The 13,841-nt window shown below is 38.8% G+C and overlaps 1 protein-coding gene across 1 annotated transcript; it reads right to left on the bottom strand.

Annotated features, from left to right (window-relative positions):
- Nucleotides 1-369: 369 nt before the first annotated feature.
- On the bottom strand, nt 370-11,628 carry LOC121481622 (KRR1 small subunit processome component homolog). Its single transcript, XM_041739135.1, has 10 exons — nt 11,467-11,628; nt 10,452-10,627; nt 8,327-8,461; nt 8,021-8,146; nt 7,852-7,935; nt 6,706-6,762; nt 4,884-5,054; nt 2,769-2,846; nt 2,581-2,674; nt 370-686 (listed from the first exon to the last, which is right to left on the bottom strand). Exons 1-10 carry the CDS (start codon nt 11,549-11,551, stop codon nt 547-549), a joined length of 1,146 nt encoding a protein of 381 aa, XP_041595069.1. The 5' UTR covers nt 11,552-11,628; the 3' UTR covers nt 370-546.
- Between the last annotated feature and the right edge of the window lie 2,213 nt (nt 11,629-13,841).

The following is a 13,841-nucleotide window of genomic DNA, read 5'->3' as shown; positions in this document are numbered from 1 at the left end:
AGAATAGTAATTAAGGGATTTAAGAGGTCTTGCTTTTTTTGCTTATGGATTGTTTAATCTTAAACATAAGATTTTAAGAAATAAGCCTAAATGTTTACTTGTTTTCATTAAAGAGAGCACTGTAAAATCTGCATTTATTTTGCTCAAACCCAAATGATGGGACATGATTTTATTTAAAGACTAACCAGTGGCATCGAACACTGAACTGAAGGATAATTACAATAGTTACATTCCAAAAACCTTTATAAAAACTACACCTAAAATCATGCTTAGGCAAAATATGCCAAAACAGATAAGGTATAATGTATACAAAGACATATATATCACTCTGCATTAAATTTTTCAAAAAACACACAGAGAATACAATAATTTATATTTATAAAGAACAGCTGTTTATACAAACACAATTTTGAAGAATGACACAAACTCAGAAAATGTAATCAGAGTATTCCTTCTCACACATAGGCTATTAACGCCCTAGTATTTCAAAATCCTTTATAAAAGGAGATAGCTTAATGACTTCTCATTCAGGGACTTTTTTTAATGTTACTTTTTCTTCTTCTTTTTTTCATCTGCTTCCATTTTAAGCTTAACTTCTTCAGCTGAAAGAGCTCCCAGTTTCTTATTCTTTGCTTTTTTAATCTTTTCCTTGATGGCAGCCACATCAATTTTATTTTCAGTAGAAGCTAGACAAATTAAAAATGATACATGTAATTCTTTAGATTTTACCAAATAAAACATAAAGCATGTATTTGGTTCAATAATTTCAGAGTACTGTAATAGGTGAGATGTCATATAAAATATAAAACACCTGCTTAAATGAAAGACATTTAAGATGAAACAAATCATAAAGTACTTTAAAAATACATTAAGTACACATGCAAATGGCATTATAGTTTAGCTTTTCAGTTACTAAATTCAATATTAAAGCTGCATTTATTTCCCTTAAATTGCACTTGGTAGTAATTATTTTTATATTCTTTCCCATATTTTAGAACTTTATATAGAGTACTCATTAATATACCAATTTTCCATTCTGCACATTAAAATAACATAAAATTACATTTCATGAATATTAACATGTAGCCCTTCTAGCTTCCATAATTTTAATTAATCATGAAGATTTAGATCAAAATCTACTTTATCTATTACCATACATAAAACCTTAAAAATAGGGGTGCCTCGGTGGCTCAGTTGGTTAGGTGTCTGCCTTCAGCTTGGGTCATGATCTCAGGGTCCTGGGACTGAGCCTCTAGTCTGGATCCCTGCCTTGCAAGGAGTCTGCTTGTCGTCCTCCCTATGCCCCTCCCCCTGCTTATGCTCTCTAAGGAATAAATAAAATCTTAAAAAAAAAACAACCCTCAAACTTAAAAATAAAATTTACCAAATATTAGTTCAATGAATGACTAGTAAAATTTTATTTAACAAGGCCTTGGTAATAAAGGTAATAATCTGAGAATATCTGGAGACCCTAACAGAACCCAGCCATGGACTCAATAACAAAAGCTTGAATAATAAAGAGAGAGGGGAAAAAAACTGTAGCTTTTCCTCACCATTTAAAAAACAGTATTCAGAGCACAGGAGAATCATAAAATAAAACATTATCAGACTTAATGCCGTCACTATCAAGAAACAGCTACATCCCTAATCATTATAAACAGAGACTATTACTAAAATAGTAATAGGTCTGGTTTTGACCAACAGGTCAGGTACAGTGATGCCAGTGATTCCCTCCCCTCACTGTGCACTGGCTACTCTGGAAAAGTACTTCAGAAAGAGCACAAGTGTTACTAGTGGGAAGGAAAATGTAGAAGAGGAATGGATGGATCAAATGAGGCTAGGAATGGAGAAGAAAAGACACAAGTCTCGGAGGTTTTTTTTTTTTTTTAAATCTTAGACAAAGAGCACACATGGTAGGAGGGGCAGATAGAGAAAATCCTCCAGCAGACTCCCCACTGAGCAGAGCCCAATGACAGGCTGGCGGGGGAGGCGCCCTCCATCCCATGAGCTCATGACCTGAGTCGAAACCAAGAGTCAGATGCTTAACTGACTGAGCCACCCAGGCGCCCCACCCTGGGTGTCTTTTTAAAAGCCCCAAGACCTTCCTGTTGTTTTGATGGTGTCCTTTAGCCCAAGGTCATCAGAAATCCGTAACAATAAAGGGATCGAATTTAAAGCCACAAATCACATAAACAGAGAGAAGAAAAGTGTAACTTCTGATAAGCTCTTTCTGAGGCATGATAACAGAGTTTGGGGAGCTTGGTGCTTTAGTTACTCTTACATCTACAGAGGATTCACTGCTCTAGTTTATAGCTTCACGAGTCCTTGCCCAGCACAATCAGAGGTCAGGAAAGGACTGTCAATCCAGGATACTCTTTAAATAGGCACTAGCTGCTAATAAGACACCTCAGTGACCTCATCTCTAGGATTAGTGGTTAATGAAATGTCAAGAGAACTGATGAAAGATAACGATAATTTCTTTAGTTAACACTCAGAGAGATTTGGACAAATTCACTACTGGTTTACTTTTCAGGTAACAGACTTTAACATCATACCAATAACTGGAAAACAAGCATTTACCTTCCTTTGGTTTCACAACTGGTTTTTCCTTAGGTGGAATAAAAGCTTTGTTTCTTTCCTCTTGTCTCTTACTGAGAGCTTCTGCTTGTTTAGCCTGCATTATTAGTAAGAACGATTTACCATTAAGTAGGAATTCAAGTTTCTATGAACTATATGCTATCAATGTCGTGAGCTAGACAGAGTCTTACCTTTATGGCTTCCATTTTCTGACGCTTCTTTTGACTTGCCTTCAGAAAATATTCACCACTAGCCAATTCTTTATCAATCTGTTGAAATCATGATTTACAATTACATCAGAAAATAGGTAGATAAAAGACATTTCCTAGGAAATGCATAATGCCCTTGAGTTAAAGATAGCAAGGTCAAAAATCCTTGATAAATTCATAAAGGCGGTAACATAAAAAAAAAGGAGATGTGCTCTAACCTGAAGGGAATACATGCGAAAAGCATGGAGGTAGGAAAGGAGGTGATGTGTTCATGAAATATACAGCAGGCTGTTTTAGGTGGGATGGAACATCAATGATTCAGGAAGATGTGAGGAAACTGGAAAGATGATATGGGGTAAGCTTGAAGAAATGTGCGTGCCAGGTGAAGAGGGTGGGCTACGATTTAGAAATGTCTGCAGGTTTCTGAGAGAAATGGAGACCAAAGCAGTATTTGCAAGAATTGTTAGGATTTGGGGACTAATTCAACACTAATTAGAGAAAGCAACAGCTTATTCATCCCACATAGAACTGATTTATCTCAAACTTACACAGCATTATTATATCTAAGGCAATGTTTTAAACTCGTAATAATTACTAATCTCTTTACAATTACTAAACTACAATTACTGATCATTTAACCTTCATTAACAATCCTTTGAGATAGATATTTATTTATATTATTCCCCTTTTATATACAGGGGAAACTGAGGCATAGGTGGGCTAAATAAATTGCCAGTCACGAAGCAAGTAAGTGGCAGGAAAAGTCAATTGAGACATTACTGTTTTAAGAAGTTTAGTCACAGGAGAGGAAGGTAAGACAATTACTAACTAGAGGACAGGCCCATAAGAAGGATAGCAGGTGTTATAGAAGCACGCCTGAGTAATAAGATCACTCTACCTTCCCCCAACTAACAGTGCCTTTCTTTGCTTCCCTTTCCAGAATAGACCTCATGATCCAACACTTCCATTGTTTTATCACCATGATCACTTTTCCACTCTGACCTTCATCAAACCTCTGACATTCAAACTCCAAATATAGAAAGAGATGTGTTACTATGCTGAGAACAAAGAACTAGTAGAAAGGAAGGACCTTTCGATACAGCCAACGTAGGGAATCATGATGTAAGATCCCTCAGGAGATAGGTGAAGACAGAATTCAAAGAACAGGTGAAGAAAGGACTGGTGTAGATGGAAAAAAGATTACAGGTGAGAGAAAAGGAAGGTGAAGGAGTTCTCACTTGATAGTCTTAAATACTGCCATACAATAAAATACAGTGTCATCTGCTAGAGGTGGGAGGGTGCTTCAAGAACTAAGAGGACACACAGAACTACTAGACAACAGTGAGGATCTGAGGTTGGAAATGCAACATTATAGTGGGTACAGTCCAAAGACTTTCTCCAAATATGTTTAGCAGCCACATTATGGGAAAGGAGTCAAATTTTAGGACTGACCAAGTTTGAGAGTTCTGCTGGACAGATGTGATAGGAGGAAAAGGCAGCATAAAAGAAACAGTGATGAGACAGAGAGAAAAAGGAAATTTTATTTATTTATATTCATTCATTCATTCATTCATTCATTCATTTACTTAATTATTTATTTATTTATGAAAAGGGAATTTGGGGAAAAAAATGAAGCCAGAAAACAAGTGACCAAATGAGAAGCCCTCATAAATTAAAAAAAAGAGGGGGTACAGATGTTAGAATTTAAGATTTCAAAACTGGAGCATATAGCACATGGTCACAAGAATGATGTTAAGGCAGAGTGAGAGCACTAAGGGTTAAGTTGTGTTGTTGTTTAATCCATGGGATGTTTATTGTGGCCACAGGGGCACAACTGACAGCAACCACCTAGACAGAGGTTACACTCTTACTGTGAAGCCCCTACTCCCCACACCCACACTTAGCTCAAAATAAGCCTATTTACACTTACTTTTAGTTTCTTATACCTACACACACACACACACACACACACACACACACACACACATACACACACACACACAGAAAATCTACCTAAATAACTCTCCATAAACTTTCTAACAAAATAGATTAAAATGGTATCCCCCTAATGTAAATAAATTCAACATTAATACTGACCTGACTTTCTGGCTGTGGTGGTGGGAATGGTGTGTACTCTTTCTTGACAGTTTTCTTCTTTGGCTCCTTGCGTTTATTCACATTTTTGTGCTTGAACTGTGGCAAGAATCTTTCCCAACTTTGTGATCTTAATTCAGAATCTTTTGCCAACTCTCGTTTAATCATTAAGGTCTTTAGTCATGGTGATACATGAACAAAGAAAGAATTTTTAATTTTATAAGTAATACATTTGTCAAACTAAGACATTATAAAAATTATTCCTATAAATAATACAATTAAAATGAGTTGTTCTTAATCTCCTCAGTAGGAGCAAAAGACTCCATAAGAAAAGTAATCCCAAATCAAGCATCAAGAAAACCATTAGAAATTTAGATTAAAGGATCCCTGGGTGGCGCAGTGGTTTGGCGCCTGCCTTTGGCCCAGGGCGCGATCCTGGAGACCCGGGATCCAATCCCACGTCGGGCTCCCAGTGTGTGGAGCCTGCTTCTCCCTCTGCCTGTTTCTCTGCCTCTCTCTCTGTGACTATCATAAATAAAGAAAAAAATATTGAAAAAAAAAAAAGAAATTTAGATTAAGAAATGCAGAATTATTGGGGTCCTGGGATTGAGTCCCATGTCAGACTCCCTGCTCAGTGGGGAGCCTGCTTCTCCCTCTCTCCCTGCTCTCTCTCAAAAACAAAAACTAAACAAAACAAAAACAAAAGAAAAACCTTAAAAAATGCAGAATTGTTAAAATGAACTGAGATGAGACAACTCAGCTTTTCAACCATTAGTTCACTAAAACCTTTAAAATTTGGGTGCCTTGGTGGCTCAGGTCATAATCTCCAGATCCTGGGCTTGAGCCCCGCATCAGGCTTCCTGCTCAGCAGGGGGTCTGCTTCTTTTTCATGCTCTCCCTCTGCCCCTACCCATCACTTGTTCTCTCTCTCTCTCTCAAATAAATAAAATCTTTAAAAAACAAACAAAAAAGTATTTGAAATACATATTAATTGGAGGAGGGAGAGTTCTTAATTAGCAATGTTCCCTAAAAGCTGGAAGTTTTTGGGTAGCACTTTAATTATCACAGGGAAAGAAAAAAGTAAACTTTCTCTTGATCAGACAAAATCAATATTCTCACATTTCTCCCACTCCATGTGAATTCTGCACACACTGGAACATCAAAGGATGCAAACCGGGCATCAGATACAAGACTAGCAGCTCTCTTTATCTTCAATGCCCCAAGGCAACTCAAAATCATTCTTCCATCCCAATCTAAGAGTGACTTTGTAACTTTATCAAATTTAAGTGGATTGCTTCAAAAATACCCTCACGAAATAGTTCATAACAACGGGTATAATCATGAATTATACGTTCCCAGGTATAATCATGAATGCTGAGCACATGAGGATATAACAGATCTCTCTCAAAGAGTTTATAATTTGAGCATTAAATAAAAAAAAATAGTGTTAATGCAATCTGACGTATTCCAGACTCTACTAATAGAAAAAGGGCAGAATTCTGAACGATCACATCTTCAAATATAGTAACGGGCCCATAATCCAAGAAAACCTGATTGAGATCATCTACGACCAATTTCATGAAGCGTATGTCCTTCGTATCAGAACTACACCATACGTTACGGCACAGCACAGAGACCTAAGCCTCCACGGATATAACTCCAGGACTAGGGTAGTTGAGTGTGCAGAACTCTACCTCTAGCCTGAATAATTCTGCTTTATCTGCTTTGTGCATTAGGCTTCCATAAAAGATCTAATTTCAAGAAAAGTTTCTGCACCTAAAAGAAGTCTGACAATCACTGTTACAGTAACATATAATTAACTCACTTTAATGTTATAAATTGGATGGATATTCTTCATAGTATCTAGGACTACTTTTCGAACCTGAAATTTGCAAAGAAAAATGAATTAGTCATTTAAAAAGATTTTAATGAACTCAGTGGAAGGGGATTAATACACTGCAACATACCCTATGAACCAGGCAATGACTCCCAAATTGAATACAGTAGGCCTTCAACTGCTCTGGGTGACCTCTAGATCTTTCATAATAGTCAACTTCTCTTAGAAGCAATGGATTTTGTCAACTTACTGCTAAAATGTAACATATAGAACTAATACAACAACATTTTGGAACTGTGGAATTTAGGAAGAAAGTAGCTAGATTTAGTCAGAAAATACGGGCTCAATAATGGGAATGCCACTTTGTAAGGGAAAGTCACCTAACTGTCCTTTTCCTGCTTTCTCATTTGTAGTACAGAAGTAAAATTATCTCAAGGCTCTGCTGTAAAAATTAAATAAGACAATATATTTAGACTTCACAAAACCACAGGATATTCAATATATTTAAGTTATTATTATTGCCACATGAGAAGAGGACAGATAACTAGAAGAGGTCCAACAGAACTACTGTAGGTCCTAGAAAGGGAACAAGACCTCGCAGCCAGATCCAGACAACAAAAGGAGTTAAGACACAGTAACTGCTCCACAGATTTTCTCATAACATTAAATACTACACTAAACTTCAGACAAAGAAAAAAAAGAACTATTTTAAAGGAAAGAAGTTTCCAGAATCTGACCTCTACTGGTTTATATAGGTTACTGCAAATAATGTCACCATTCAATTCTCTAATCATTGAGCACATGTAACTACACATTTCCTGTATGTGCTACAGACTAAAAATCTTACTCATTTAAAATTTGTAGTGGAAAAAGAAATGATGTGCAGACCTTCTAACTCAGGAGTGGATCCTTCCTTAGTTGCCAAAGGTTGGCCATGTTATGTTAGGATCTAGGAGTGATGATTCCCTCAAATAACATGAAGCACAAAGTATTTACCAATGGGAAATCAAAGCAACCACATTCCAAAAAAAATAGTATTTGAAAAACAGTAATATTATCCAAACAACTATTATAACAAAATTATTTAATTTGTTCTATGCTGAAAATTAAATGAAGATAGTAAATAGTTCTCACCTCTTTTAAGCCACTAAAAGGTCCAATGACTGAAACTGTGTTTCCCTGAACCATAATATAACAGTTTGTTAACAGTTCCAAAGCCTGTAACAAAAGAATAAGCTCAAATTCAGTACAATGAAAAACTAATGACAGAGAAAGACTCAAGTTTTCCACTGATAAAAAGTACCTTTAATGTAGATCCTTTGGGGCCAATGAGACGTTGTCTTCTTTTTACAAATCTTTCTTTATTTCTTACTAAAGAGCCTATTTTAATGATGTCACACGCAACATCATCCTGAAGAATTCGTACTGCCTTTGGGAAAAATGAAGAAAATATTCCATCAATATTCTTTACAAACACATTTGTTTTCAAGGCCCAGGCTAATGAAATCTAACCAGAAAAATAAAAACTCTAAGACGGAGGGATGCAGTGTTATATGTTATCTCTAAAGTTGATGCAAATACAGCAAAGTTTTTGTAATTCTAAATTTACCTGTTCAAATGAAACACTTCTTGCTAAAAGTTTTATTAGGTCTCTGGCCCTAATGATGATATATGGATCAAAAGTCTTCTTTGTTGTACAAACAGTCATACTGCCCTCGATCAGGTCCAGGGTTGCATTAATGTGCTGCGAAAAGCAAAGAGCAAATACACAACTGTCTAAAAATCAATTCAATTTTAGGTAATTACAGAGCCTATCCTATCAAACTATTAATTACTGTAAATTAAGCTCTAATTCTATCAACTCCCCCCTTGAAGCCGAGTAATTGATAAAAATAATGAACATTTGATTACTTTCATATTTCAAAGAATGTAAGAAACTTAGGCACTGAAACCATTTCTACTTGGCTTTAGAACTTTGTATTTAAAGATGATTTCTAGTTTAAAAAATATGTATCAATGCAAATGAGGTCATACTTAAGACCTAGGGTGAAAATCTTTTATGTATGTATGTATGTATTTATTTATGATAGTCACACAGAGAGAGAGAGAGAGAGAGAGGCAGAGACATAGGCAGAGGGAGAAGCAGGCTCCATGCACTGGGAGCCCGATGTGGGATTCGATCCCGGGTCTCCAGGATCGTGCCCTGGGCCAAAGGCAGGCGCTAAACCGCTGCGCCACCCAGGGATCCCTAGGGTGAAAATCTAAAGCTATATATAGCTCCTCTATCCTGGACGGGGCTCTGATCTGCCATCTGCTCCTTTGGGTTAAGCACAGACTTTTCCTTTCAAACTTTCTTCTAGCTGGTTTGTATTAGCTAAATACAAAGTAAAAACAAATTCTCATAGGTTCAGAAAGAAAAAATAACTGGAAAATCAGGCATTAACTCTTAGTAGGAAGAAACAGATTTCAACAAAGCAAATTAAAATGTCATTTTCTGATAGCATCTTGTGAAGTATATTTCAGTGTAGTGTAGTGAATGATGAACAATTCAACATAAGGTTGGGTTTCTGCGAGTTTACAAATCTAATCTCAGATGCAGACAGCTGTAAAACAGCCTGTGGTTTGCTGAACCACCCTAATACCTAACGGGCACAAAACGCTGGAGCAGTCACCTAGATGAGAAACACGTTTTATATCACAACCTGGTGTGTGCACAGGTTCTCACGTGCACATATATAAATGAACCAAAAACTTCATAAAATGAAACTTATCCTTACCATATGTGATACATATTTTTATTTTTTGGATGCACTCCTTTTTTTAAGGCTCATTATATCCATTAAATGGGATTTCTTGCTCTACTAATGGGTTTCAATCCAGTTTGAGAAACAGAAACAAATGTATTACTCTAGGGAAATGGCAGCAGCTACATACAGGGGATAGTTGGCCACACCCTACCCCTTCCATTTAAAATGAAAATTAAGAAATCATCCAGGAACATGCCTCAACTCAAACTATACAGAAACATGGCAAATATCACAGTATAGAACAGGCATCCTGAACTTGAAGTTCACAGATGAGTTTCAGAAAGTCCATGAGATCCCTAAAGTTCTAAAGGTGTGTGAATTTTTTAAAGTAATCTATTACGCACAAAATTAAAAACAAGTGGATTATAAGAATAAAGCTTATGTCTAGGTTGTTTAAAAGGAACCAGGGGCACCTGGGTGGCCCAGTCAGTTAAGCATCCGACTCTTGATTTCAGCTCAGGTCATGATTTCAAGGGCTGTGAGATGAAATGTCACGTTGGGCTCTGTGTTGGGCAGAGTCCATGCGGGACTCTGCCCCCCCGCCTCTACTCACACATGCCTGTAGGTGCACACACTTACTCTAAAGATCTTTCTTTAAAAAAACAAAACACCAAAAAAGGAACTAAATTAACTACTTACACTAGTACCTTTTTAAAAAATCCACCAGCATATATACTTATTTTAAAAAAAAGGCATATGGGATCCCTGGGTGGCGCAGTGGTTTAGTGCCTGCCTTTGGCCCAGGGTGCGATCCTGCAGCCCCAGGATCGAGTCCCACGTCGGGCTCCCGGTGCATGGAGCCTGCTTCTCCCTCTGCCTATGTCTCTGCCTCTCTCTCTCTCTCTCTCTGTGACTATCATAAATTAAAAAAAAAAAAAAAAAAGGCATAAAAGCAAAATCTCAAATAAGTATATAAAATGTGCATACATGTTCATTCAAGGCTTTCTGTACCAAAGGCCAGCATTCTTTCAAGTAAGCCTCTCTATATTTTGGGAACAAAGTTGCAAAACTGCTCTCCTCCAAGAGTCCTCTGGGATTGTCCTCTTTAGAAAAAGCGGGTTCCTTCCAACCATCAGGAACAGTGAGGAGCTCCTCGGATTCATCTAAAGAGAAAAAACATACACGTAAGATTTTACCCTTCTTGTGGACATTTTTAAAAATGCTTATATGCGGGATCCCTGGGTGGCTCAGCAGTTTAGTGCCGCCTTCAGCCCAGGGCGTGATCCTGGAGTCCCAGGATGGTGTCCCGCGTCGGGCTCCCTGCGTGGGGCCTGCTTCTCCCTCTGCCTGTGTCTCTGCCCCTCTGTGTTTCTAATGAATATATAAATTAAAAAAAAAAATCTTATATGTATACATTTACACGCTTCCCAATACTCTGTAGTTCCTGTTCTCACGCTCTTTAGATGATTCAACAAAGAACACAACTCCGTCATTATTTATCAACACACTATTAAAATCAACCGTCTACAATTCAGCCTCATAGGACGAGGTTCCTTAAGGGCAGGGACCCTCCTTGGGTCTACAGTCCTAAGCACTGCTCTGAAACTTCCACTGTACGACATGGTCTTAGAGTCAAAGATCCTAATACTACTTTGTTTCAATACAAATAACCTGTTAGACTTTCCTGAACTGCCTCCTGTGTGTGTGTACCATATATATATATATATATACAGCCGGCCCTTGGCGGCTCGGCCACTCGGCAGCCTCCGTCCCCGCCTTCAGGCCGCAGGAGCGTCGGAAACCGGCCTACGCGCGGGAGCAGCCCGAGCAGCAGGGCAGCGAGGGGCGCCCCGGAGGCCGCGATCCCCGGCCTCCCCGCTCCTCGCCCCCCCCCCGCCCCCCGGCCCCGAGGCGGACTCCACCCCACAGAACGGACGCCACGTCCCCGGCCAGCCGCAACGCAGCACCCACCCCCCGAGTCTCGGTTCTCACTCGACCTCACCTCGCTTCTCTGGCTTCGGCTGCTTCGGACGAAACTCACTCCTCCCGTTCGCCTGGGCCAGCCCGCGGAAGGAGGAGGCCGCCATCTTCCGGCTGCTTCCGGCGCCACCGGAAGTGGGGCTGCTCTTAAATCCTACCGGCTATTCAGGCCTAAGAACCTGTTGGCTCGAAAGGAGTTCCATGGAACGCAGACGAGGAGATCTGCGCAATCTCCGTGCGTGCGTCTGTGCCTGCGAAGCCAATGGACAGCTGCGGACTCTTTTCCCAGGATGCACGGCAAGCACGGAGGTTGGCTGTATGCTGGGAGTTGTAGTCCAGCGCTATGGGGAGGTTGGAGGCCCAACTCTACTATCCTGAATATTCATGCATGCATTAAATAAATCTTGGAATTTATCTGGAATCTTGGAAACCTACAGTTTCCTTTCGGTCCTTGTGTCTAGCTCAGGGTCTTGGACTCCAGGGTTTGGTCGCAGAGTGCACTCGGCCTGTCATTCATGTCACACACTCGCTCATTTGATGATATTTATTTGACCGTTAAATAATTTGATAATATTTATTTGACCGTGCTAGGTCTAAATAGGAAGTCCAAATATGAAGATGCATGATCCTTGATGGCACAGAGTGGCAGCAATAGCTACCATTTATTGTGACACTGCTTTGTGCCACTCACTGTTTGCATTTCTATTTCTTAAAACTAAAACTGATGATTTTTTTGTAAGATAGTTTTAAAAAGTCTTTGTTTCTGATGGTAATTGCCTAGGGTCTTGGTACTTCTCTAAGCCACAGGGATAGCACTTAAGTGACCCTTCTTAAATATTTCACCGAGCTTAAGGTTTCCCAAAACGACTACCTCAAAGCTGCCTATGGCTGACTTCAAGATGTGAGGTTTATCACTACTGCATATTTTTGCACTTCTAAGAATCCAAAAATTCTTAGACACATTCAAGGTGAGACTTCTTTTTTTTTTTTTAAATTTTTATTTATTTATGATAGTCACACAGAGAGAGAGAGGCAGAGACACAGGCAGAGGGAGAAGCAGGCTCCATGCACCGGGAGCCTGACGTGGGATTTGATCCTGGGTCTCCTGGATCGTGCCCTGAGCCAAAGGCAGGCACCAAACCACTACGCCACCCAGGGATCCCCAGTGAGACTTCTTTTGATGACTAATCTTACTGCTTGCCATTTCTAAAATTGCCTGCAGCACAAGTTGGGAAAGTCTCAGGTTGAATTTCTTGCCTTTGTGAGACTAGGAACATTTATTTGAAATCCACCCTTGTGTATCTTCTATAAAAACTTAAGATTGTTGTACATAAGGTGCATACGTAAAACAGACTGTTAATTAGGGACGTAAGGTCCCGAGACACATGATTATGTTAAGATTATTTTTCCTGGGGCACCTGGATGGCTCAGTCCTTAAGCATCCGACTCAGGTTTTGGCTCAGGTGGTGACCTCAGGGTCATGAGATGGAGCACAGCATGGGGGTCTGTGCTAGATGTGGAGGCTGCTTAATATTTTTACTCTCCCTCCTCCTCTTCCCCATCCCACTCGCATTCTCTCTCTCTCTCTCTCTCAAAAAAACCAAAAAAACAAAAAACAAAAAACAAAAACCCCAAACCCAAATTATCCCATTTTTATAAAGCAAATGATTCAATAAGTATTTATTGAGGATCTATACTGTTTCAGGTTCTACGTGCTGGATATAATAATTATGTGTGTGTGTGTATGTATATATATATATATATATATATATATATCCAAATATATGTTTGTATGTGATTATACAACAAGAAAAGACTTAGAAGGCTATACCTCAAGGTTATAAAGCTGGCTATCTTAGGGATAAAGGCAGAAAAGAAAAAAGAAGCAGGCAAAAAGACAAAAAATAATAATCATTATTTATTTATTTATTTATTTACTTATTTATTTATTTATTTTGAAAATAATAATCATTAGAAAAATAATGTCAACAAAAGTAAAGGTCTTTGCATGAAAGCCTAGAAAACCTGGGAATCCAGGAGAGAGATCAAATTTGAGAAACATATTCAGTCTTGGAATGTTTGCTGTACAACAACATGTTTCATGTGTCATGGTGTTGGGATGAAATATGCTTGCAGGATATCAACCCCTTCTTGCAAGGCCCCACTTAGCAAACTCTGTAGATAGGGACACATGATGTGAAGCTTTGGCTGCTAAGTCACTTGAGTAAACACTTAACCAACCTCTGTTTCTTCAGCTGTAAAATGAGAAATTGAGTTAGATGAATGCTTCTTAAACTTTAGCCAACCTCAGACGCATGTGGAGGGTGACCCTATTCCCAGTTTATGGTTCAGTAGGTCTAGGACAGGGCCCAAGAATTTGCAGCCTGGAGAACAAGG

The sequence above is a fragment of the Vulpes lagopus genome, chromosome 23 (genome assembly GCF_018345385.1).
Source record: "Vulpes lagopus strain Blue_001 chromosome 23, ASM1834538v1, whole genome shotgun sequence".
NCBI lineage: Eukaryota > Metazoa > Chordata > Mammalia > Carnivora > Canidae > Vulpes > Vulpes lagopus.
This window is presented reverse-complemented; position numbering and strand designations above follow the sequence as displayed.